The sequence below is a fragment of the Tetrao urogallus genome (genome assembly GCF_951394365.1).
Source record: "Tetrao urogallus genome assembly, chromosome: 7".
NCBI classification, from domain to species: domain Eukaryota; kingdom Metazoa; phylum Chordata; class Aves; order Galliformes; family Phasianidae; genus Tetrao; species Tetrao urogallus.
In genome coordinates, this window is record NC_136820.1 from 44,056,000 (window position 1) to 44,083,910 (window position 27,911).

Sequence of the window (27,911 nt, forward strand, 5' to 3'; positions counted from 1 at the left end):
AAAAACATTTAATCCTGCCAGATGTAGCCAGCTACGTTCAGAGATCGATGTTCAGAGAGCCAGTGTGGTACGTTCCTTTCAAATAAACAGGCAGCAAATGCTAGGGCCATGCATGCTTCTTAATTGCTATAAAATCAAACTGCAGAGACTATAATGCAAAATAAATGCAGTCAACCCCCCAGCAGAAGCCTACTTAGGTGTCCAGATAAACACAGTCCTAAATTCAGGTAGAAAAGAAGAATGTTATGATGACTCATTTAATACTATGACCTGCTGCTCTTCCAAGATACACTGTAGTGCCTCTATTTGTTATTTATCATAGGTACTCATAACTGGATCAAAATCCACTCCCCCAAGCACAAAGCAAGCCCATTTCTGTATTGAGCTGCTTGCCAAAGAGAAAATGCAGAAGCACTTCCCATCCCCAGATGTTAGAATAAACTGACTCTGGGAGAGCAGACACAGAGAGAGAGAGAGAGTGTATAGCATATGTGGTGATTATTAGGAATATTGGGAAGAATTTCTTCTCAGGAGTGGTGATGCAGTGGCACAGGCTGCACAGGGAGGTGGTGGAATCACCATCCCTGGAGGTGTGGCACAGAGGGACATGGTTAATGCTATGGGATGAGTTGACTGTTGGACTACATGATCTTACTGGTCTTTTTCAAACTTACAGATTCTACAATTCAGTGGTTCTATGAATGGCAATGAAAGCCCATCTCCATACCCTTGTTATGAGGATGGCCCTTAATACACCTTGGCACTTGCAACACAACACAGCCCTTCGTAACCAGCCTGCTTTATGTCTTCCATCCACCTGCCCTCCACCAGCAGCTCCTGGTTGTTCAGCCTTGCTGAACCTCAGTGCAGAAATAAGTTACAATCTGTTGTACATTGTGATGCTGATGCAAGGGTGCAACAAGGGATGGAGAACAGCTTGCCTCTAACAACATCACTACAGCCTTTAATTCCAGGAGACAACAGAAATCCCATTTTTATCTTCCTGGCATGATGGATCATTATTCTTTTATTGTTTCCAGCATTTTATTTTTTTTAATGTGAGAAGTAGAAATAGAAACTTGAAATAGGTGATTTACCATAATTAAGCTAAATATGCTGTGTAACACACTGCACTGGTACATTAAGAAAGTACAACATGAAAGAATGTGTTTTATTATGCAAGAAATGGTTTTAATTGCTTATCACTTCAATACAGCTGTAGTTGGTGCAGCAATATAGTGCTTTGGCAGTAGTAGCCAGTAAAATAAAACACAATTATAACTCAGATAAATTCCCAAATCAAGGTGAATCTCTTGCAGGCTTGTAAATCATTTGTCAAAAGCTCAAAGAAGGCTGAGCCTTGGGAAAACTTAAGACTATAAAAATCCATAACACCAACCTGTTTCTCTCTTTTTTTTTTCCTGTCTAATCCCAAATATATCACAACTCAACTCAAAGAAAGCTTATTCACTCTCATTGAAAGAATGCTGAGGAACCAAACCATAGGCCCAATCTGCACATCTTTGAAATTCCAGTCCCAAATATTAAACCAGCTACAATTCTGCAGCTCATTTGTGAGACTGAACTTCACTTCAAAGGCCCCAGTCTGGGAACTCTGTAGGCACACATCACAGCTCAGTGGCATAGATGTGAAAAGCTGAAGTGCATATGAGAAACAGAATGTATTTCAACTTCAAAAAGATTCTCTTCCCAGCTTCCATAACGCATGCATGGAAAAAGGAGAGAGAGACTGCCATTAAGAAAAAAAATGAATGAGAAATCCTCTAGAGTAAATGCATTTTGATTCCAGCCAGGGCAAATTATGTCGTCCCTGCCCCCCATCTAGTTCAACCATCAACTCGTCACCACAACCATGTTCACTAAACCAGGTCTCAGTTCCACAAACCAGCATAGATCAAATGCAATTTAACTCCAAGCAACTAATTCCGAGGAAACAGATCCAGAACACCTTTACTCACACATTGTATAGGTTTCATAATCTCACTGTGCATCAAAACAGCAAAACAAAGTGCAGGCAATTGGCAGCACACAGAACATTCCAGCTTGTGCGGTGGCCAAAATGGGTGATATGCAGGCATTGAGTTTATCTGGAGTATGAGACCTCAAGAGCAACTGCTACTGTAGCTGCCAGCTGATGTGACACCTGTCACCACCTCCTTGCTGGCACCTTTGCTCCAAGCACCCTTTAGAGCTGCAGCATCCCTTGGTGATCCCTCACTTCTTGGCCAACAACAACCACTCTTATCTGCCTCATTTAGGTTGCCCTCACAGATGGGAGCATATAACCCTGTGTGTTACAAATGAATGGAATAAGCCATCTGACATTAAGAAAAAAAAAAAAAAAGGAATCCATGAATAAATTTTCATTAGAATGTGAACTCACAGCTTGCTTTCTTAATTCCTCTATGCATTTCCTTGGATTCTTCTCTCTCCCCCGGCCCAATTACACTTCTTAGTGGCCAGAACAGAAAGAACACACAGAGTGGTTGTTTTTTTTTCTTCCTGTTACTATTATTATGCTCAATGTTCTGACATTTCAATACCAGCTGAATGAGATCTTTGTGTATTAATAAGCATATTCACTACGCATACAGATCCCATTTACACCTCCTTATTTGGGACGGATGCTGAAGTCCAAGAACAGAAGGAGCGTGGCAGAGCTGTAGCCATCGCTCTGACTCCAGACCTCTGAAAATCAAGGAAAGACACTAAACCCAATGCCCTGCTCATTTTGGTTACTGCGTGCTGGTCACAAGAGGGCACTGCATTACAAAGCTGATATAAATGATTTCCATAGATGCAAAAGGCTGTTAATGAATGTTTGGGTATGGTGTTGGCTGCAAATCCAGCAAGGAGCAGCACCTGAAGCTGAACAGACACTCAAGTCAAAAGGACAGCTACTGAGAAGAGCAGTTTGTAATTAAACTGCTTTCAAATGAATTCCCAATGAGGAAATTAAATTCGTATCAGCCATGTACAAAGGCTTTCCCTGGACATCTCAAACCTGTTTGTCCACAGTAATTGGCCAGCTCCCTGGACTGGCAGCCCAACATGAATCACAGAAGTGACACATCGGATTTCTTGTTCCACATTATTCTTGTTCTTATTCCTGTTCTCACCAAAGAACAAGTGTTGTGCAGTGCTCCTGCCCTTAACTCCATCAGTCTTGAATCAGCAGTGTTTTGCAGCTAGGAGGGCAAGCTGATACAGACACTGAAACAGAAAAGATGAACACCTACACATACATTTAAATGCAATGGATTAAATATGATTATACCAAAAGAAGAACTGGTCCTTTCCTGAATCCTAGACAATATTTTGTCTAAAAGTGTCTTTTCAGTGGGCCCTCAATGTGTTAATAACTTTCAGCAGATGGCTTTCAAACCAAACAATATCTTCTGTTCTTATTCAATGAAAAAACTGTCACCTCTTCATGTTTTTCCTTATTTTCTCAATTCTTACATCATTTCTATGCCATTCAGGGCAATCCTGCCTTTAACATGCATTTAAATGCTTCTCTTGTAGACTTTATGCTTCTTTGGACAGTGCCTATTCCCACAATAATCTATCCCTTTTGGATAGAGCAATCAAAACACAGTGTTTTGATTAAGATGATAGAGTCCCTCAAACTGGTAAAAACAGGCTATATTCAATATTGTTCTCTCCTGAATGTCATTCAATATTGTTTCCCTCAAAAAAATGATTGTAACAGAAAATTGATTATAAATCCTCTCCTGTTCTTCATACCCAGATCCATTTTGGATGGCAATTCTGTGTCCATTAAAAAAACAACAACAACAGAATCATAGAATCACCAGGGTTGGTAAAGATCTCCAAGATCATCCAGTGCAACCGTTCACCCACCACCAATAATTTCAAAAAATTAAAACCAATTTTTAAGAAAAAGTTAGGAATACTGCAATTGTTGGTATATAATTCTTCTTGTAAAAATATTTCCCCATACAAGACATTAAAAAAAGGGAAAGAAACAAAGACTAAAGGTGTGACTGGCATTCCCTGCTCCTGAACTCTAGAAATATGGTTATCCTAACCAATATTAAGGCAAATACCTGTAATATGTATGAGGGCTGTAAATAATAAGCTATGCTGATTATTAATTTAATAGGAGAATAGGACTGATAGTAAGCATTTACTAGGGTGGTAAAAAATTTAACTACATGAAATCTTTCTAGACACGTTTTCCAGGTTGAATTGGTGGATATTATACATTTGTCCAAGCCTTGTTGACTTGAACAAACCCACATTTCTTCTCATCTCAGAAGAAAATGCTATAGTATATAGCAAGTGTACAACAAGGCCAACACTTCCAAGCAGCACCTGGACTGACTTGCTCTGCCTAAATGACCACACACCGAACATAGCTTCAGCAAGCCCAAAGTGTCTGTAAACTGCTGGGTTTATCACTTCAGCAACATGTAGTTGATTTTTCACAAGGTCCAGTGCATGCCAAAATAAATATCATTTAGGCAGCAGATCCAAACTTTTGCCCTTCATGGACAAATTGCTTTTGAGCTGAAGCTGATTTTTCCCTTCTTGGCACGAGCTTTTGAAATTCCTCACTATTTTACTAGACTTTGCATACTTTTACCATCCATTCCATTGTAAGCTGCCTTCCCCAGAAGGTGAGTGAGCTTTGAAGCCAACTGTCCTTATTTGGTGACTTACTGCAAACCTTAAGCACTGACAAATCACATACAAGACTGAAGCTGGGCCTTGAGGTGAAGTAGCAATACACAAGCTTGTCACCACGCTCTGCTGGCAGGGCTGTGAAGGAGAGCTCCCTGCCCAGCCGTACACAAATCTGGTAACACATTTCAGCTCTTGCCATCAATCAAATGTTTATTCTAGGAAATAGTTTCCTACTCTTTTCTTCCTTGCCTTTTATTTTCCTTCTTTCATTTCTATACCTTTGTTGGCTTACCTTGATTTTTTTTCTCCCCACTAAGTATGACATTAGAAGTGCCTTTTAAGAGGTGCTATAACCAGAGATTTCACAGCATGCAACAACTGTCTCAGACTATCACCTTATTTTCTACCAGAGAGTCTTCTTCCTTGTTACTGACAATGAAGAGTTGCCAGCCAAATAATCAATACAAAGCTCTGAGACACATGCTGGGAAAGCCATGCTAAGTATATTTATTCCATGTTTTTACAGTTTTGTAGTCCCTCAGCGTGGTATAAATTTGGCACAAGATCACATATATCTATCACAGTGAAAAAGATTCTGCCTTTTCTTTAGGGTCAAACAAATTGAATGACCTGCAGCTCTTGGTATTTCTGTGCAACTCTTATGTGTAGCCATGATCCTATTGTCTCGAAAATGAAGCATTAGAGATGGAAAGCATTCAAGAAACAAGGGTGACCCAGAATACTGATCTAAGGGCCAACAAGCAAAGCAAATGAGAACAAACTCCTAAGTGAGGAAAAGGAGACAGTTCTTCATGCAGCAGGCTCTAGGCCTAAGAAACCCCTTGATGAAGCATACAGGGATGCAGGAGGAACTGGAGGACACTTGGAAGTGATTTGGAAGAGAAATACATTTGGGCTTATCTCATAATAATAATAATAAAGGGTCTGATATTCCTCTGAGCTAAACAGTGCATAAATCTTGCTGCACTCTCACATCCCTGTGCATACACTTATTGCCACTGACAGAAACAGAATTTGGGGTTGGGCAAAACTTTGGTCTCTTCTGTTCTCAACTGAATTTTCACTGATGTGAGATTTGTATAGATAAATTTTAAAACATAATTCTATTCCCTTGATCAATGATAATTATTTCACTCTGTATTTCTTTTAATGAATTATATATATAAGCCTGGTGTTATTTCTTCTAAGAATAAAAAAAGTACTGCTTCTTACAGAGTCAACAGCTTAATGCAGTCAGGAGATCCAAACTCACTAGAGGTTTTCTTTCTTAGAGAAGTAAATCTTTGCATGTTGAAATTTCAATTACAAATATCTGATATAAATTTAATCACCACAATTTAATACAGCATTTCCCATCTCTAATTTGTGAAGTTATTGTTTCAGGGTATGTATTTATTTCATGTTCATTAAAAGGGGGCAAGTAGAAGAATACATACTACCCTAATTATCCTTTATAAGTACTCCATGTTCAACAAGCATCTAAGAGCAGTGGAGTGTGCTCATGGAAAGATCCTGAGTCAGGATAACGTGCTTTACTTGAAGTCAATACCTGCAACAAGGAATCAGACACAAAGAGCAATGCAATAAATGAAAAACTGCCTTGAGAAAGAGAAAAAAAGGAACCTTTTGTCTCCTACAGAATATAGGGCTCAAAAGCTGGACTCTGTGGGTAGATTCTAGATCTCTGGAAATCAATGCTGAAGATGCAAGCTGTTTGTTGTTATCAGGATCAACTGTTTAACAAGAGGCTTGAACACACGGAAGGGGTCTCCTTTCTTATCAGCCCTCTCTCTCTTGTGGCTATCCTGCAATGATGCAACTCACTTCTTTCCTCTTTTTTTTTTTTCTAGATGCTCATCTCCTCAATGTCTCTATCCCAAAACATTTGCATTCTTACATCAGCATGATTACTAGGAAAACCCTCAGCAAATCCATGCAAACTCCCATTCTTGATCTTCCTTACCTGGAGCTCAAAACTGAATTCCCCACCTGTCTACTCAGATTTTCTCAGCAGTGCTGGATCTAAATGGAACACATTTCTTACACCCCCCTCCTCAAGGCAACCCTAATCAAGGCAAGGCACTGACAGATGCCTGGGTGAGGGAGATGATATTAGGAAGAACCTTCCTCTCTGAAGGAGTTCATGCGCACTGGCACAGGCTGCCCAGGGAGGTGGTGGGGTCACTGTCCTTGGAGATGTTCCAGAACAGTGGAGATGTGGCACCATAGGACATGGTCAGTGGTCATGGTAGGAATGGGTTGGTGGTTGAAGATGATCTTAGTAGTCAATTTCAAATTTAACGACTCTATGATATCACCATCACCTGGGAGCTGTGTACAGGCTGCCTTACTTTTCTCCCTTCTCTTTCCCTTTTGTGCTAGAGACATCTAAAAGGACAAAGAAAAAAAAAAAAAAGGAACAAAGCACCTTTATTTTACCTTTACTTTGCTACAATACCAACCACTTTCCTTTTGCAGGCTTGTCGAAGGAAATTGCCATCACAGCAGTTTTCCTTCATCAGGGGCTGGGGCAGCTGGGAGTTTGGTGCCTGCTTTACAGGTATAAGCCATGGAAGCACATTTATCAGTGTCACACTGGACCCGCAGCTCTTCACCTGGAATTTTAACTAACACAAACCAGAAAAACACCTAATCCAGTTAAATCCCTGCAAAACCAGTGTGTCTCCTTTGGCAGTGAGTTCTGATTTCAAACCATTGAGAATAAGATGAAAAACCAGATCCTTTTTTAATTTGTCTCAAACTGTTAGCACACAGGCAGAGCTGGCATTTCTTTTCCTTCAGCCAGAGAAACACTGCTGATGCGAGCTGCATCTTCTAAAGTCCCCCAGCAGCTCCCCGTGGAAGAATGATGGAAGAATGATGCTTCTTCCCTATCTTCCTATCTGCTGTTCTCTTTTTTTTTTTTTTTTTTAAAATCAAAATCCTCCCCCCTGTGAACTGGGTCCAGCTGCAGGAAGCACTGAAGTTTGCATATTTCTATCAGCCACCAGCCGTGCAAAGCCCTGGTGCAGCATAAATCATGACAACGGGGGTGGCTTCCACCCAATCTCCGTGGATTTTTACCTCAAATCTGCAAACAAATTGAACACATACCAGAGCCCAAATGCTCCTGGTTCTCACACCTGTTGCAGCATCAAATTATTCCCCACAGATGCTCCTTGCTGGCAGACACCATCGTGGCAGGAAGCACCGCCTCGCTGCTGAGGTATTTTGAGAGAGAAGCACTAATTTGAGTGGAGCCAGGCATGAAAGGAAAACTGGAAATCTCTTTTTGCAAATGGATATAAAAAGTCTAGGAAGCGCTTGCTGATCCAACATGTGAAAGTGTGACTGTTATATTGCTTGTGGGGAAGCCTATTTTTCCTACTCTTTGAAAAATTATATCAATGAAAACAGAATTAGGCAGTTATGTAGAGTGGGCGTTAGCAGAGCTCTGACAAGAAGGAAAGTGAAGTGAAGAACATCTCCTGCATCCATCTTTTCCTCTTTAGCAGTTCCCTATAAAGTTACCCAAGCAAATGAATGCCTTTTCCAGCTACTTGTTTTAGACTATTAAGACATTCTTATACAGGATAGGGCTCTCCTCATTATTTCCACAACCCCAGCCTCTGCTCCTCCTTGCACACCCCCATAATACATGGGGTTCTCCCTCATCCTCACTGCAGCCAAACCTTCTCCATCACTTGCTCCCTTACATCTCACTCCTCAAAGGTGACCTTCACACCACCAGTCCTGTCCATTTGTTGGCCTCTTCACTTAATCTGGTGTGATGCACAGCCATAACAAACACAAAGCTATTATGCTGAACATCTGAGATCGCTTTTCTTTTTTTTCTTTTAAAAATATTTTTTACATATTTTTACAGGCTGCCCAGAGAAACTGTGGGTTCCCCACCCCTGGAGGTGCTCAAGGCCAGGTTAGATGGGGCCCTGGGCAGCCTGATCCGGTGGGTGGCAACCAGCCCACAGCAAGGGGTTGGAACTGGATGGTCTTGAAGGCCCTTTCCAACCCAAGCCATTCTGTGATTCTATGATTTGATGATTTTTGCATATGGGTGTTTAGGTTTTCATTAGGTAAAGCCATGTTTTGGTACTTCAAGAGGACTTTTGGTGCAGAGGTGCTGATGCTGAAAACCAGTGACACCCAAGGGAATGGTTGAGGAAACTGGTTACCTATGGAGTCTATCTACCTGAAAATTTTGACCTCCTCAAGACCATCAAACTACTTAAAAACAAGCAAAAATCAAATTGACCATTACTGTGTCACTTCTGCTTTTATAGTGTGTGGTATTTTTCACTATCCGGACTTTCCCCATTCTCAGCCTGCCAGCCACACATGCCCCACAGCACCGTAGTGCTTCAGTGAAGCTGGGCACAGCCACCCTTCTAAAGGCAAGTACAGAGCTGCTTCCCAGCTTGTTCCTGCAGACTGTATTAATTTTTAAGAGAGCTAAATTGATTTCTCATTTCATTCTCTCTAGCAGCAATGAACGAAATAGCTACATGGCAGAAATGCTCTCTTTCACGGTCTATAATAGTATGTTAAAAAGCCATTAATTCCAGGGTTTCTTGTCTTTAGCAAATAGGTTACTGTCACTGCTAAACTTAGGGAAGTGCCTAGCAGCAGCAAGGCAGGGAGCATGGCAAACTCCCTCAGTGCTCTCAGAGTGGAGTATCTATTGAAAACCCTGAAGATGATGATCCAGAATGGGCTGTAAAATCAAAACTATGGATCAAGACATTTAACCTGCTCTGCTCTTCTTGTCTACTGGAGTAGTCTTGACAGAGCATGAACCTTAATCTGTTCTGTTTTAGCAACACAGGATGTCACTTTGTGAGGATATTCAGATTACAAATAGCACATGGAAACTTCCACTGCCACCAAAACAACCTCAAAGGTCACTGTGTGCCTACTTAACTGTTTCATACATTCACAGATTAAAGAAAAAGTCATTCTAAACGTCATTCCTGACTAAACCTCCATGTAAGGGTGTGCTAACAGAATAGCCTCCTTCAGTCTTTCCCCCAGGTTTTCCTCTGGTCTACATGGCATTTTCCTTCAGTGTCATGTCTCTGTGCCAGCACAAGGTCATCTGTATGGTTTCTCTGTGCTGCGGAGCTCAAAGATCAATGAAATCTTCAATGCCACGAACCACTGTGCTGTGCTCCAGGTAGCTTCTTGTATATTTCAGAAAATATTTCAAGAGTGACCAAAAAGCCAGAACATCCACACAAATATCACAAAAACAAATTGCCATGAGGTGGGAAATATGATGTTCAGCACACCAGAATTGGGAGTGTGATAAGTTTTCCTTGAGCCGTTAAGTTCAGTAAACCCACTCTCTCAAACCATTTCAACACACCATTAAAAATAATTGAAAGTAACAATTCAGTATCTCTGTTGACCAAAATGAAAGCAATGAAGCAAGTATTCCAAAAGAGTAACCTGGCTTTCTTTATGCTTCTTCCAAATTTACACTAACCAGTGAGTAGTTCACATTGATTTAACACAAGATAAGAGCTGGGGTGAGTGTGTGCCCCCAACTTGCAGCACCTGTGTTTAAGAGCACCTACAAACACCACACAAGACTGGAAATTGTTCACCGGGTGATCAAGGCTTTCCTTCTACTCCAGTCCAACTTTGCTAAGGAAAAGGCTCTGAGTTTGGTGACTCAGAAGTGCTTAAGATCACAGAGGAGCAGCCTGGAGAAGCCTATGCCCCAGCTAACCATGCTACAGCTCTAACAATGCTATTCTAGTCTTCAGGGCTCTCAAAGCAGCATCTCAACACAACCCTTTTTCACAGTGAATAATATTTGCACTTATTAAGTTCTTAATATCTATGCAAAGCAAACTATAAATAATTCATTTATTCCACATGCATCTGCACCATTTGAAATGCATCAGTGCTTTTATCAATACAGTGGGACGAATTTACACTGCACAGAATAGACTTGGGGGCATTTGGGCTCTCCATGAACTGTTGATTTGAGCATTATTATTAAAGGTAAACTGAAATAAATTACCTCAGTTACTGCAAGACATTTTTTTCAGCTTGGTAAATAAAACTTATTAGTTCTAGGTCATTAAATTAAATATTAGACTTAAAAAGAGCTTTGAGAGCCTATAATGCTCTCAAAAACATGCAGTAAAACATATGTGTCTCATTATCAAAGATAAAAGAAATGCTGTATTATATTTGGTTCTTAGTTATTAGTGCATTTTTCAAGAGGACTGATGCAAAGGCCCCGTTGCCATTCTCAGACACGAGCCAGGCACACAGACACTGTGGCTCCAGCTGAGGGGGCAGGTTTCCAAACAAGTAAATCATTTCCAAAAATGCCATTTAGAGCCTCTTGCTAAGCAATCTACTGTTCTCCTTCACATTAGAATAAATAATGTTTTCCCAGTTTTGCAGCTGCAGCAATTGGGCAGGGAGCAAAGACAGCAATGTTTGTTCTTCAGATGTCTGAGTGCATCCTTCAGCATCCCATACCCCTTGCTGACCAATATATTTTTATTTCATGCTTTATTCTGTTGTTTGGCTACAACATCTCTGCAAGGACTATCTCACCATGCTGAGCCAGTGTTTGGCACAAAAAAGATGCACTCTCAGTTGGATCCTGCAGCCTCCAAAGCACAGCCCCAAATCCTGACAGCAGTCACCACAACATACACTCTGTCTTGTACGACATCAACAGCAAGGCTGGAAATACAAGTAATAGTAATGATAGCAGGCTACATCCAATCAGTTGGGTGTACCCAGTGAATTACAAGCTCCCATGACACTGGGGTTGGAACCTGATGATCTTTAAGGTCCCGTAAGCTCCATAAGCCATTCTAAAATTCAACGATTATTAATTGTAATAACCAATACTGCAATGGAAGCATAGTTATGTCAGATTTGAGACCAGTTCTCTCTTTTTTTTTTTTAGCTCATTTGAAAACGGAGAAATGACAGTGCTATTGATCTGACACTCATTATTTCTACTTGCCCACCACGAATCAAAAAAATCCTTAAACATCAGCACATCCCATCAATTTCAGTAAGTTTTCAGAATAATTTAATGTGTCATCCTGTAAATAAATACTTTTCTGGGAAAGGAAGGAAACATAGATTTAAAGAGCTGAGAGAACTGAATTTTGCAGATGTCTGAGTGATGGTGGTACTGCGCAACATTAAATCATAGGAGGAGAAGGAAAACAAGGATAGAACACAGGTATCTATTTTTTTTTTGTTCAGATTCTCCACAAAACGTTGCTAGAATCACTCACTTTGTGGCACTTAAATAGGCAATTTTTCTGCTAAGCCATTTCAGCGCTCTTGCTGTATGGAGCTTTACAAGTCTGCTGTAGGCATTCTTTCATTTGCACTTAAACTGAGAATATGACACCAATGGGAAAGTGTGCTTAGGAATCAGGCTACTGCACTTTCATCTGGCTTATCAGAATTCTTGATCCAGATTTCACCACTTAGCCAGCTAGAGAGAACTGTGAAAAGCAACTATAACACAGGCAAGAAATTAATGTTGCAAAATGGCTATGGGTCCTTGGATGAAGGACTGCAGATTGCAGTCTTGTCTTCAAACACCAAATTACTTTTGTATACAGAATATTTATGGATTTACAAATAATTTTTCTAGTTATATTAAAATCAGTATCAGTGGTATTAATAGCAAAGCAACAACACAAGTCCTTCAAAAATATCTAGGCAGTTTTGCTCAATACAACTTTATATTCTCTTCAACAGAAACTATATTTTAGTAACATCAGGGCAGGCAAAACTCACTGGAGTTAGAGTGCATGAGAGAAGGGAAATGGAGTCAAATGCATGCTAGGACTGGACTCTTAATGAAAGTGTATATGACATCAATATGTGAATGTAACTTGAAAAACACCTTTTATCAACAAAATAACATATGCATCAGAGAGGAGAGGTTATACACAGCCCCATGGCAGTGTTCCATTCTCTCTGTTCCTGTAGAAGTTTCATTCATTATAATTCCCTCATAGTCTATCAAATAACTAAAAAAAATAGCAGCGAACATCTCAATAAAAGCAGCTCTTCCTTTATTAGGACCATTAGGATGAGGGTGACTGGGGAACATGCTCATTCAACACAACCCTTCAGCACTCTCTCTTCGTTGTGGGCATTATAAGTGCTCCAAATGGGCGTAGTAGACAAGGAAAGCCAAACACAAGGAAGGAATTGATCCTGTTCCCTTATTAAATTCAAAGGAAAGACTAATAACTTCAGAGATAAAAGGAACTGGACTGGAACCTACATGAATGGCACACAATGGATCAACTTATTCTTGCCGAAGCTTCTTCAGTTTGCAGCAACTTCCAGCAGGAGCTGGATTCTTCGTCCCCTAAAGAGTTCAATTCCAGCAAGCACTACGTGTATTAATTCCAGCAATACTTGGTTTTCCTCTGACTAGAAAACACACAGCAGCGTAAGACAAAAAGAGTACATGGTGTGTGTGCAAGCACCAGACCGGCTGCTGCTGGGCCACTGTTTTCCAGTTGCTTAGCAACACTTCACCTCCCTGCTGGAAAAGAAGTGTTTTGATGAGGGAATATAAAGAAAATGATTTGTTTATGGTGAAATAATGATTTTAACCACTTCTTCTAACCATCACCTATTGAATCCTGGGAGCTCTTAGGGACAAAGGCTGCAGCTGTCAATGCCTAGCTATGAGTCCACTGGAGATCTTCAAATGAAAAATGGGAAGAACAGGGCAGTAGTTTTTGCATATGCGTATCTATAAATCGGGAGGAAAACTGGAATAGGAATTTGAGGACTGCATTTTTGGGGAACCTATTTTAGCTACCACCCTTGAATAGAAGGTTAGACAGATGACTGAGGCCCCTTCCAACCTCAACCACTATGTGATTCTATGATACATACGCGATTCTGTAATTTCAGGAGCAAAGAAGAGAATAGGGCAAACAAAAGAGGAAATACAAAGAGAGATCAGGGAACAAACCGGAGAATTATTTGTACCTCACTCACCAGTTATCCATTTAGCCTCTGGGTCATGAATTTTGAAATCAGCACTGAAGAGATCTTCCACTGTTATCTTCTTCTTCTGAGATAAGCTGTTATCTTCAACTGTAACACATTCAAAAACAGTTATTAATTCTACTTTGAAATGTATCTGAAAGTATAGTAAGTGAGTAATGTCCTATGATATTGCATTCAGAAATGGTCCGCATTAAGCTTTCTATCACTCATAAACCCCTTCGTATTTTTAATGCAGCAAACAACCATTTAATAGATCACAAACAGAAATCTCTTAGTTATTTATGTCTGGAATATCTCTGAGCTATCAGAGACCACTAAAAATTAACTCTGAACGATGGTTTGTTCCGCCAAAAGGTGTGTCAGTACAGATCTCTTTCACCAAATTAAAAGAGAGACTCCAGTGCTCTTTTTTATTATTATTTTTTTTAAAGTCTGATTGACATTTCAATTACACTGCTTAATTTGATTTCCATTGTACCAAGACGTATTAAGACAAGTTCTTCTGCATAATTTTATGAAAATAATAGGTCAGAGGAACTTCAGGAAACTGTCGCAGTTAGTTTCCACCATGGCGTAAGGTTCTATCATAGGGCACCCATGGATATTATGCAGAGTGAAGCAGGATGTCAGGGAACAGCTGGTTCAGGTGCTGCTTTCCAAATGCCACCTTGAAAGCATAAGAAAAGGCACAAATGAAACTCTGTGCTGGAGCTTTGGGAAAGGACAGGGTGGTAAGCTCTTACCATTCCTTCTTTGCAGCATCAGACTATATTAGCTGCAGAAGGTCTTACAGACTCTAGGGAAATCAACTCTTTACATGGGCAGTGATAGGACAAGAGGGAACAGTGGGGGAGGTTTAGATTAGAAGAAATTTATATTTGATAAGGGTAAATTTTTCACTGACAGGGAAGTAAGGCACTTGTACAAGCTGCCCAGAGAGTTTGTGGATGCCCCATCCATAGAGGTGCTCAAGGCCAAGTTGGATGGGGCAGCCTCGTTTGGTGCCTGATCTACTGGTTGGCAACTTTGCCTGTGGCAGGGGGCTGGAAGTGGATGATCTTTGAGATCCCTTTGAACCCAAGACATTCTATAATTCTATAGGTACTATGTTAACCTCAGTCATAGAGCTGGAGAAAAAAATAATAAAATATTTGATTAACCAGTGATCTTTTGGTGAAAAATTCAGATCTACTGACCTTTCGTCTAACACAGGGGCAAGTTGGAATGCTAATTAAGGATGCATGCTTCATTTCTCTGGCCCCAGCAGAAAGACAGCAGACAAAAATACACTTTCAGGCTCTGAAGTTGTCCACCCTGTCCTGACTATCATACCTGAGGATACCTTAGAGCATCTCAGCAAGTTGGTGGATACCACACTGCTGCAGAGTTATTGGAACTTCTTCAAGTCAGGGAAGCAGAGAATCAAGCATGTTGCCCACCACCTCTTTCGCCCTCGTATCTCTTCAGCCTCAGACCCATATGGCAGATGCCAACCAGGGCCTGCACAGCAATGGTGCACACAACACAAGGACAGATGATTTGAGTGCCAGGTTAGAAACCCAGCAACCAAACAGCACACATGCATGCTGAGAGAATTCAGTGAAAACAATGAATTTTTTTACTTCTGATTCAGTTTCAAAAGTGTGATGGGAAACGTGCTCTGGTCACATTTTTTGGGTTCATCTATCAACACATCCTTTAAGTTAGTGCACCCAAAAGGACATGGGCTGAATTGATGAAACCTCATTCATCGGGGCACAAATGTAACAAGGATCCAAAATGCCAAAAAGCTCAGAACAAAACAGAAAAGGTCAGACCTCCTTGCTTGTTTTCCCTCTGTGATACCAATGCTGTTTTTCAAACTTTCTCTCTGTTTCAGCAATGTTCTGAGGCTGTCTGATGGATCAGGCAATCTCAGCCACCTTTCCTTCCATCAGCCCTGGGGCTCAGCTACAGGTCACTGTCCTGGGATACTCTGCACTGCAAGCTGACAGGTATGTCTTGCTTTGCAAATGTCCATCTCTTGGCAGCCCTGATCCAGCACTTCAGAAACTCCCACCCTACCTTGCTTTCCTGTTCAGTGCTTGGGCAGACCTGAGCCCTGTTCCACCGCAACAGAGCTCCCTGTATCACAGTGGATAAGCTTTAAAATCCATGTTTTTGTTGGAAATTAATGTTTCTGTGTAATACTTATGACACTTTTTCACATCTGGTTTCACATTGGATATTTACCTGCTCTTGCTAAGCAGCAAAAGCCATACAAAATTAAGTCCTCCTTAGCCTTGCTCTTCACAGAATGGAATTGCAGAATGACCTCGGTTGAAAAGGACCTCAAAGATCATCTAGTTTCAACCCCCCCTGCCATGGGCAAGGCTGCCAACCACTACACCAGGCCGCCAGAGTCACATCCAACCTGGCCCTAATGTATCCATGGATGGGGCATCTACAACCTCTCTGTGCAACCTGTTCCAGTGGAACAATATTAAAAAAAAAGAACAACAAAAAACCAACAGTCTTTTCCTAAGCATAATGCCTAATGATATTTTGGTATAGATTTGTTAATCAAAACTTCTGTAGTTTTGGGCCTTCTTTTCAGCTTTGATACGTGTGTGTGCACATGCATGTCTATAAACATTTGCACATGCTAATACAAATACACACATAATTGTTAGGATGAGACCCATACAGACGCCATATGCTGCAAGAAGTGAGCAACTGTCAATTAGGAAAGCTTCCATCCCACACTTTTATCACTTATATGAATAGCCTCACATTTTTCTAAGGTGGGTGGAATGCCAGGTCTCACACACACACAGCCTTTGGCATAGGCAACTGCATTATTAAATGCAAGCTTTCATCAGTTACTGCTTCTTTTAAGAATACAGTTCTAAAATATCAGAAGATACACAAATCATAAAACTGTTCAAGTTTTATTAGGATTTTATAATCCTAAGAATCCTCAGAATTAGCTAGCAGTACCGCACTCCCATTTTAAGCCAGCTGAATGCAAACAGTGCTCTTTCCAGTTTATGAGATAATCCTGAAGCAGGGTGAGTCCTGCCTCCCAGAAACCATAACCAGTAGGGATTTCAGCCTTTCTGAAGCTGAATCCACAGCTGGAAGGTTTGAATTGATTTTACAGAAGAATCTTGCAGATATATATGAATCCTTTTTTTTCCCCCTAAATCATTAAATACCTTAATCAGCATCTGCTCTGCTAAACAAGCCTTGTCTGTTCCCCATTCTAACACTACTCCTGCTTTTGCATGAGGCTGCTCTGATGTTCACATTATGGGGAAATGCCATCCTGATGATACCAGCTGGTGATCCAGCTAACCACTTTTCTTTGTCTGAGCATGGACTGCAAGCCTGTATATTGACTATATCCCAGACCTGCTCTAAATTACTCTCTGTATGCACTGAATGATGCTCAGCATGTTTTAGAGCATCTCTGCATGACATGTGTTGGTGTTGCACTGTAAAACCAGCCTTCAAACCAAAAGGAAATACTAAAAGAGCAATGGTTTCCCAGCCAGGGAGAAGGCCAAGATAGATACAAGCATGAAATGCAGAGATAAAATGCAAATCATCTTTGTACTAGCACAGTAGTGTCAGATTAGACTCCAATATTACCATCAGAAGAAAGACTTAAGTGTGAAGTATCCCCAAGAATTTCACTCTGCTCACGCCAGGCTGCACTATCCACTTGAGAGATGCAGAGAAGAGGATTTTTTCCAATATCACTTTCACTGTTGGCAGCAGCTCCCAACATCCACAAATCTGCTATGCCTCCTTACTTCCATGTTCTATCCCTCCCTTGGCTAACAGCTAAAATATCCATCACTGTATTTTCTGGAAACCCAAAGATAAACATTTCTCCATCCAATGAACTATTCTAGGGCAGGTAGATGCAGATTCTGCATCTCCTTTTGGACAGGCTTCTTTATCTTCCTCTCTCCTACCTTTCTGGTGGGAAGTGCTATGTGCAGTCAGCACTAGCAGTGACTGTGCTTGTGATGTTTGCCAAGCCAGCCTCAATGTCTCACTTAGCAGTGCCTGTGAAATGAGCCACTTGTTAACCCTGTGCCATCGCATGTCCTTATAACAAGCACCAGGGCCAGTGGCCCAAGGAAGACTGATCTCAGCTGCTGCCAAGCCACAGCAGCAACCTAAGCTATCAGATTTTACCCTTGGCAGAGCCTCACCATGAAGCAGTCTGTATCCATAATAAAAACAGAAGCAGTGCTGAGCTCAGGGTTTTGTATTTGCATGCAGGGGACAGTTCAGAAACACCAACAAGGAATAAACCAACCCAAATCCCATTCTGCTATATCAGAAATCCCAAAAAATGTGGTTTGAAGTTTTGGCATATAAATTCACTTGGCACTTTGATCAGTTTTAAACAGAGACATTTTCAAAGGTGCTGCTTGGAACTCTTGCTAAATATGTGCTAATTAATACCTAGGTGATTTATTTCTATACACGTGTATACACAGAAATAGAAAATGTCTGTGTATGTGCACATACCAAGAACACATAAATACACGACTTTTACTTAGTTCTCAGTGCATGCACTTCACATTCCCAGTTCATATCATCTAAAATAGAAGGTAATCATAATAACTCATAGTTACTTTTTCTTTTTTTTTTTTCCTAAGAGAACATTAACAACATGGTCTCAATGCTCAGTACACCTTTTCTGTATCACCACTTACCTGGACAACAGCACTGTAGTATCTACAGTCAAAACAGTCATTAATGGATATATAAAATACATAAATGTAAATCATGAGTCACCTCCTCTATGGAGAAGGAGGAGTAACGCTCAGGAGAAGTCCTAAATGAGGTCTATGGTAGAGGCCAGAACTGAAACCAGAGCTCCTAATCCTCATTAGATACTATTCTAACTGTCTGTACAGACATTCTTATTACAGGTGCTCACGTGGGAGGAATGACTCGTGACTCAGACTGTACTTAAGGTATTTGTGCTGTTCCCCACGTATCCACCTACATGGGATCTTGCTCTTTATGGAAGCTGTACCTGTGCTCTCATCTGTGCAGTGAGAGCCACTGAGAGCATCACGAAGTCCACAGGTAAGGGTTTAGGAATCTGTGCTTCGGCATGCATTTTTGAAAAGACAGGGATCCAACTTCCATAAAGTAGGAGGTAACGTTTCCATAACTAATGGGTACCATTTATCACAGCAAGTAAGCGTTGCCCGATGTGAATACAGACCACAGGCCATGCCTTAAAATGCCTCAGAGATGAACTGCATGACCCAAAGGTGTTAATCTGAACCCTAGCAAAAGCAATTTAAAGAATGATTCTTAATTACGTTTAACCTTAATTAATTTAATCACTTAATTACTCTAGTGTGACCATGAGCTGCTTATGTTTACATTAACAAATTCTGGATAGCATGAAATAAACTGAACATAGCATGTCATTAAGTAATCAAAAGGACACCTCAGTGATTGTTTCACTCATTTTCCAGTTAATTATGTGAAGTCCTGTGTTTCTCTGTTTGCAGCTCTCTCCTCTTACAGCAGGACTATTGGATAAGAATGGTGTCAGGGAAGATGGGCCAGAACTGCATGTCAGTTCACATGCCACAAGTTCCTAGAAATTTCTGCCTTGCACTTCCCATCTCAATTTTCCTCTTTGCCACCTTGATCTCTTCCATTTCCTATAGTTTAATTTCTCCCTTGCTGCCTTTCATCTATTCCATCTGTGCTTGCATGTACTCATCCAATGAGGAGATCCTCTTCTTCTCCTACACACCCCTCTACAGGTGATCTTCTACCTTATTCTATGTTTTGTAGCTCCTAACCCTTTCCAACACTGTGTTCTATGCTTTTCATCTCATTCATCTGTCCTTTCCTATTTAGATCGCAAGCTTTTCAGAGCAGCAAAAGCACATTACTTCTGCTTAAGAAGTCATAGAAATTTCAAGAGCTGTATAATACATAATAATCAATAATCATAATGATATCACATTAAGATTCAAAACTACAACCTCAGCAGCTACTGCAAGAGAAGTAATTTGTAAAGATTCCATGTACAGAACCGTGCTGAAGCTCCGTAAACAAGATTAACTTACAGAATTTCTTATAGGGAAGTTATACTAATTATCTGCTGGAGTTATCTAGCATATAACTATCTGGAATTGCTTTGTAAAGCTGAAACACCATGGTCTGATATATGAAAGCCAGTGCAGTGCAAGGATTTAGGTGCCTACACATAGGTATTCAATGCCATGGTAGATGCTCGTAGGTATGCAGTGAATTGTTGGTTGCAGCTCCATGTGGGCATGGACTTCAGGAAGTGCCATGTCCTAACTGAGTGCCCCACATCAATGTCTCAGGTGCCCTCTACCTCTAAAACAACACTTGCAATCTGTGCTGAGGGAACCAAGTTTCTCATGCTGGTACCTTCAGCTCAGCAGTGGTCTTGATCGTTGAGTCAAAATGTAAAACTCTAAACCAATCTGTTTACAAATGGTATTGAACTCAGCATCTCATCAAGCTAAAGAACTCCAAGGATGATTCCTTAGATGCTGACTTTGCAGTCAGCTTGCAGTCCTTTTACTCTTGGAAGTGTAAAATTATAGAAGAAAACAGAATGAAAATGAGTTAAAGGTGATAAATACCTGGTGTCAGGAGTATAACAGAGGTGACAATCAGGGAGCAGATAACGAGAATAACAAGTAAGGCAATTGCAATTCCTTTCCAGTTTCTTTGTGGAGGATTACTCCCCACCAGCTCCTAGAAACATTAAAGGAAAGCAAATGTTTAGAAAAGGCACTGAAAGACAGAAACAAACTGCAGAAAGTGAAGAGCAAAGTATTCCTGCACAACCACAGCACGTGGCCATGGTCAGGCAAGCAGGTAAGCCGAGTACAGTTCATGATGTTGTAATACGTTGTGGTGTCAATATAATTCCTTCTAAATCAGATGATGTGATAAACAAGTGCACTGTGCCCACAGGATGCTCAGGCATCGCCTGCCTACACCGATCTCGCTTATCAAAGGCCCATTTCCCACCTACCCTTATTAGGTCTGAATGAAGAGCTTTCCAGTAACTTTCACATGACTTTTAAAATAAGATACTAGAGAGGAATACAGGGAGATAAATAATTCACAGGGGCACATAGGGAGATAAAAATCCATTAGGATATCTCCATGGTGACTTTTTTTGCCTTCTGAGAAAACATCACACCCACTCAAACTACCTCTCCTTCATTCCTATGTTGTTAGGTCTAAGGACATGAAGACAGGTATCATGTCTAGCACACCCATTGTATTTACTCTCATCTTTTGCTGGATTTTCCCTTATCATTGCACACTGAAAGTGAATTCATTCGTGCATGAAGCAGCTACAGCATGAAGCATCCATGCTCTCCACTTTCCTAGAAAGCTGACTTCCCTCCAGAGATCAGACCTCAGAGCCTGAACAACTCTAAAAGCTCAACCTTCATGCTGACCTCTCTAATTGTCATAGTTTCATGGTTTGTCATCAGTATGCTGATGGGTCCATAGGTCCCTTTGCCCACTTGTCAGGGAACCGAGCTGAACCAGGCCGAACCATGACACTAATTTAGGATTCTTGCTTCATTTCCTAAATTATGAGGTATAATTTAATGATTTTCTAATACAAACATCCTGGTACCTGCTCAGAGCCTTTTCTTGCTCCCCTCCCTCTCCCCAAGGAACACAAAAAGCCTGTAATAGAGTAAGGGTTTCTGTGATCCAGAAAGCTTATTTTCAACTTTTTTAGCAACCTCTTCCCTCCTTGCTTTTTTCTCAACTGTACTTGGCTTTTTATTTGAAATGCAAAGTAATTAGAAGGAAAAAATTTATAGAGGAACCTGAAAAGTAGGTCAGGGTCCTTGAGAAACATAATTTTGCCACCAAGCAAACAGAATGTAAATACTTGCATTTTTATAGCATCTTCATCCTAGGTACCTTTACAAATATCAATCTCATCTTAGGACAGAACACCTTTACTGGGCAAGTATTTTGGACTCGATTTCAGAGTGCAAATAAACCCAGGAAAAAAATCCAGGTGTTGTTATAAAGGGGCAGAAATATTCTTCTTTCCACAGCAGGGCACGGGGTGACACAAGAAGATGATGGGAGAAATGGGGAAAAGCAGCTGAAAAACCACAGTGCTTCTGTAGAGCCACTGCAAACCCTGTCTGTGTCTGAAGGACATGCAGAGGGAAGTGCAGGCAGCTCTACAGGACTGATGGAAACACTCCCTGGAAAGAAACTAATGAGCTCTCCAAATGCAAGTTTTAAAGTTGAGAGAACTACTTCATGGGTTTGAATTAGATCTACAGACCCAGATCTACAAACCACAAAGTTTCCCCATTCATGCATTTTCTCAAGCTTTCGATGCATTGATACTTCCATTTAATCTGTTATCATATCAAAACTCCATTAATTCTTTAGTCATTATATCAATAGTGGAGCAAAAGCACAGCAACTAAAACTGGGAACTTCTAACACATCATGAAAACTATTCATCAACAAAACTTTGGGGTTTAATACGCTGCAGCGAAGCAGAAGGAATGTTTCCATTTTGCTTTCAAAACATCATCAGAAATTTTTCCCAAATAAAAAGCGAAGAGGAGATAAATGACATTTCAAATGAAGACAAACAGCTTTATTGAGGACAGGCCTGGACAGCAGCTTTGTTGTTCTCAGTCACTTGTAGTCTCTTCCAATGGAATTACTTACAGGACATCAGAACACAATGCCATACAAACCAGCACCCATATCGTGGGTCTTTCCTAGCTTTATTTCTCTTGATTCACAGAATTATAGAAAGACCAATAGGATCATCTAGTCCAACCATCAACCCATGCCCATGACCACTTCAGCACAGTGCCACACCTCCACATTTCCTGAACACCTTGAGGGATGGTAACACCCCCACACACTGGGCAGCCTGTTCCAATGCATCATCACTCTTTCTGAGAATAATTTTTTTCCAAATATCCAACCTGAACTTCCCCAGTGCAACTTAAGGCCATTACCTCTTGTCATTTCAAAATATTCCAAAGGGATACTGTGACCACCTTTCACCTCCAAGATGTTACAGCCTTACGACTGTTCCCTAGCTCCCCATGTCTTTGGCTACAAGCTCCCATCCCTTAAAAAGGAGCACCTGCAAGCATACATCAGCTGTTTATATTGCTCAGGTAAGCTTCTGTGTGGGTTCCAGAAGCCAGGAATGTGTTTAATTAAGCCCTTGGCAGCCAAGGATTTAAGCACATAAGAAGCACTCCTGAAGTGGCATCTCAAAGGGTTTGTTTCCAATGTGCAGCACAAAGGTCTAATTTGCCCATTACTGAAAGATTCTATATCCAAACTCAACAGTGAACTACAGCTGTTAATTCTGAAGTTATTACTTTGTCTTCAATGCTGAAATCTGAGTATAAACCAAGTACACATAGTTTCTGCCCCAACAAAACAACCTACCTAAAAACAGGATAGGAGATGTCAAAACAAAGCCAATCATCTATGTGAATCACCTGCCCTCTGCTTCTTAGGAAGAATTCACACAAAGCCTATATGACCTCTGCAAGGAGGGAGTCTGTCAGCCTCTTTTTTCTCCTTTTTCACTTATCCATTTCCACCCCCTTCTGTCTCTTACATAAAACCTTAATTCCTTCTGGATTAGGGAAGTAAAACAGAAGTTACCACAGCTTTTAAAATAAGCACCCACCATTGATGCTGCGTATTACAAACTGTAAATGTTATCACTCTCATCTTCATTTATGATTGAAAAATAACACTACCCACCTGTGAACCTGACTTTGAAGCCATAAATCCAGACAGATACAGTATTTTAAGACTCTAAAATATGGATTTGTGGTGACATATTTTCCTCCCTGTGAAAGAATCACTGCACTGACATGTTAGGGATGAAGGCAGGACGTGTTCTGATCCAAGATGCTGTCAACAAAATTATTTCTGGCATAGTTATTTGAAACCTGCCAAAAGTCTGCCTGCGTGGTGGCATTATTACAATAATAGCTTTTTGAGACAAGAATTCAGTCATCTTTGTTTTCAATAGCTATGTCAATGCTGTTCAATGAAAGAAGGACACTGCAGACATCACAGAATCAAAGAATCAGAGAATCACAGACTGGCTTGCGTTGAAAGGCACCTCAAAGATCACGAATCTCCAACCCCCCTCCCACATGCAGGGCTACCAACCTCCATATCTAATGCTAGACCAGGCTGCCCAGGGTCCCATCCAACCTGGCCTTGAACACCTCCAAGGACGGGGCATCCACAACCTCTCCGGGCAGCTGTTCCAGCACCTCACCACTCTCTCTGTAAAGAACTTCCCCCTGATATCCAAGCTAAATCTTCCCTCCTTCAACTTAAAACTATTTTCCTTTGTCCTGCTATTATCTACTCTTTTAACGGATTGACACTGCTTGGCAAGCACTGGTATTACCAAATAATGCTATACATCTTGGGCCAAAATCCCTAAAGTATCAAGAGCACCATAGAGGTCAGGTCATGGTGGCCTTTGAGTACTTTTCTACATGGAGTTGTCACTTCTGTCCTTAAAAAAAAGTAACTGAGAGTATGTGCTATCTGGTGTCATGCACCTACAGACCATTCAGAATACATAAACTGATCTACATTTGCTGGAAATCCCAGTGGCATTGCTACATGTGCAGACAGGAGACTGAGTTCTCAGTTATGCCAGTGTAACTCAGAAAGGATACAATAAAATAAAGTAAAAAGTAATTGTATGAAACAAAAGCCTGCCTAAGAACTTTACGGGCTTGGGGAACGTTGGATGGGATTTATAGAAAACCTTTTGTATGGTTACCATGCCTGCCATTCTTGCAAGTGCTTTTGCAAGCTCTGCCTCTTGAACTTTCGATTTGCTTCCCTATTTTAACTAAATAACCCGAGCACAGCCCAAAATGCTACACTCAAACAGAGTAAAGAAAGAAATCTTGTTGTCACACAGTTAATTCAGGTGTGTTCTACCTACTATTTGTGCTCCATTATTCTGGATTATAACTTTTCCCTGAAGACACAGCATGGTGAGTACAACATATGTGGCAAGCCAGCCCCCAAATTTCCAAGCATAGCCCAGAATAAATACACTGTTCAGGAAATAAACACTTTTGTCCCAGGCAATAACTGCTATGACCTTCAATGGAAAAATAATCTTGTCATTAATTAGCTCTTCATAACACAAAATTGCTGCAGATTTGACTGCTGAATAATACTACAAATAAGATGAAGAGTTGTTAGTCCGTATCAATAGATTATTAACCTTGCCTTGCAAAAACAAAATAGTAATTGCAGTGATAATGGCAGCAAACTGTTAGCATAGAAGCGGTTACAGTGGGAGGTTTCCTGTTGTATTGCTGATTGATAACACACTCCCCCATGTCTGCGTCCTCTGCTGCTCTCCTGCCTTGAATTTAGGATGGAGGCTCTTCCTGGGCAGGAATAATTTTTGGTACCCTGCCTGGCAGATCGCAGACCTCAATCACTAAAGAACTTAGAGAATATCATAATACAGGTAAACAATAATAAGCAAATAACTGCATCTTTATCTCTGAATTCAAGCCAAATTGCTTTTGCTGGGGCTTTTTATTTCCTTTCCTCTCCTTCTCTACAGCACACTCCACTGTTAAGATGCTAAAGGGGTGACATTTCAGAGACCTCAGTGAGAGGAAGAAAAACCCGGTCTGCTTTTACAAATGAGGCATGGCACGCATGTGGGCTTTCCTTCACAAGTCAACAGAATGATTAAGGGGGATGAAGAATGACAACTGTTATGCTTTTCTTCACATTCCACTGATAAAGCTAAACATGGTGTTCTAAATTTACCAAAAAAGTCTGTAAAAAAATCTAAATACAGTAGTATCTGGAATTCCTAGCTGTGCTGTTCCTGTAGAAATGGATATTTAATAACTTCCCATCATTTTTTATGAGTATTATGATGAAATGATTTTGGATTCCCTCCAAACCTAACAGCACTGGAAGATTAATTTAGCATCTTTCAATCCTGAACTGGCATCTCACATGACTTTTGTACTCAAGCATAGTAATCACATCACAACACTCTCTTAGCACCTTACCATGCACAAATAAACAGATATTGCACAGATATGCACAAATATTACTACTCTAAGTATTCCCAATTTTCCCTAGTGCTTAGGGACAGAGAGACAAAGTAAATTAGAAACTGGGAATGTGAACTCTGAATCATAGAATCACAGAACGGTGTGGATTGGAAGGGACCTTAAAGATCACCCACTTCCAACCCCCTGTCATGGGCTGGCTGCTCCCCACAAGATCAGGCTGTCCAGGGCTGCATCCAACCCGGCTTTGAGCACCTCCAGGGATGGAGCATCCACAGCTTCTCTCGGCAGTCTCTGCCACTGCCTCACTGCCCTCTGATTAAGCAATGTTTTTCCTGACATATAATCTAACTTTTCCCTCTTTTAGCTTAAAACCATTCCTCCTTGTCCTATCACTAACAGACAATGTAATAAGTCAGTTCCCTCCGGCTTACAGGCTCCCTTCAAGCACTGGAAAGCCATAATGTTGCCCTCCCAAAGCTTTCTCTTCTCCATGCTGAACAAGTCTAACTCTCTCAAACCTCTGAAATCCTGCCAGGAGCTCTTTCTCTAGGTGAGTTAACATCCAGCTTTGAACAAAGCTGGGATTGTTGCATGAAGCACAGCTCCAGCCAAGGACATGGCCATCTTCTGTGTGAAGCCTAGGAAAAAGGAGATGGCCATGGCTGCACGCATACATGGCACACAATGTATGTGATTTGAGACACGTTCACTCGAGAATTGGGATGATTCTGCTTTAATGCATTCTTATTAATCATCTTCATTCTCCAACTTCAGCTTGATTCACTCATCCACCATGTCCTAGATCCTTTTACAGCTCCTGGCACAGTGGGACTGCCAGTGCTCACAGGGGCACATAACTGCTACTGTAATTCAAAGCATAATTAAAGATTTATTCCCAATAGCAACAGACTTGATAAAATCAACAGCTTTTCTTTGACTTCATTTCACTGTTTGATATAGGTACTTACGTTCTGCTACTAAAACTGAACCAAACTATTTGCTAGGGTGAAATACCTGCTATGGCATCACCTCAAATTGGTTTGATGCTTAGGATTCTATTTCGTAAGAATCTGTGTTTCCATCAGATCCATGAAAAGACTTGGAAAGCCCAAATGCTGCAGATTATAATAGATATAAGACCCCATGTGCCACAAAGCTTACTTAACTCCAGTTTCACCACCATAAAGCACTGAACACCTGGCTCCATCCAACCCAATCCAACCCAAAATGCACACAAACCTCCAAACAGCTCATTCCCATACAAAGAACATCTGCAAAAGATGATGCTGCTAAGGCATGCTAGGATGCCACTTTTCCACCTTATTTCTTGAACAATTAGTTTCAAGGAATGGGAAAATAAACCTCTCTGCAAGATTTGAAAGCTTTGAGAAACTCCCCTTTACTTCTCCCAGTTCCAAACAAATCACAGAATCACAGAATTATTAAGGTTGGAAAAGACCACTGAAATCAAGTTCAGCTGTCAAAACATCATATGGGTATCAAATGCCATGATGCTAATACTTGCTAACAGACAGTAACAGTTTTTAGAGAAACTCTATTTCAGAAAAATAGAATATAACATTCAATTTCTGACTCTAAATACCAAGAAAGGATTTGTGATAAGGGAAGTGGTGAGGTGTTTAATCTCCCTGGGCAGAAAAACAGCATAAGAAATTGTTTAATATTTTACTAAATCCTAGACACCTTTTTTTTTTTCCCCCTATAATCCATTTTGTAAATAATTTGTTTGTAAATGCTTCAGGAAAGAAAACATGAAGTGAACAAAATGTAATTCTTTAGTAATTTGTTTGGGAACAATGTGAGAATTGGCCATTAAGACAGCAGAGTTTTGTGGTCACCAAGCTGTGAGGGCAGCTGGGGCAGGAACACCAAAGCAATGGGAACAGCCGGGGGGGAAGAAAATGGGTTTATCATTTCATTTTGCACTCTCCTGAGGTGTCCATCAAATTCAAGATGTAGAAATTGCACTGCGTGCTAAGAAAATAAAAACAACCTTGCAAGGTTACTTGGAAGCAA

General features: G+C 40.7%; 1 protein-coding gene across 5 annotated transcripts in view; it reads right to left on the minus strand.

Annotated features, from left to right (window-relative positions):
- Window positions 1-27,911, minus strand: part of DPP6 (dipeptidyl peptidase like 6) — a gene marked incomplete at both ends in the record, with an annotated part of 485,505 nt that overhangs the window by 134,538 nt on the left and 323,056 nt on the right. For all 5 annotated transcript variants that reach the window (XM_079538258.1, XM_079538260.1, XM_079538257.1 and 2 more), the window contains 2 exons: window positions 13,729-13,827; window positions 20,391-20,505. In XM_079538258.1, coding sequence (XP_079394384.1) covers window positions 13,729-13,827; window positions 20,391-20,505 — 214 coding nt within the window. The remainder of the gene's footprint in view (window positions 1-13,728; window positions 13,828-20,390; window positions 20,506-27,911) is intronic.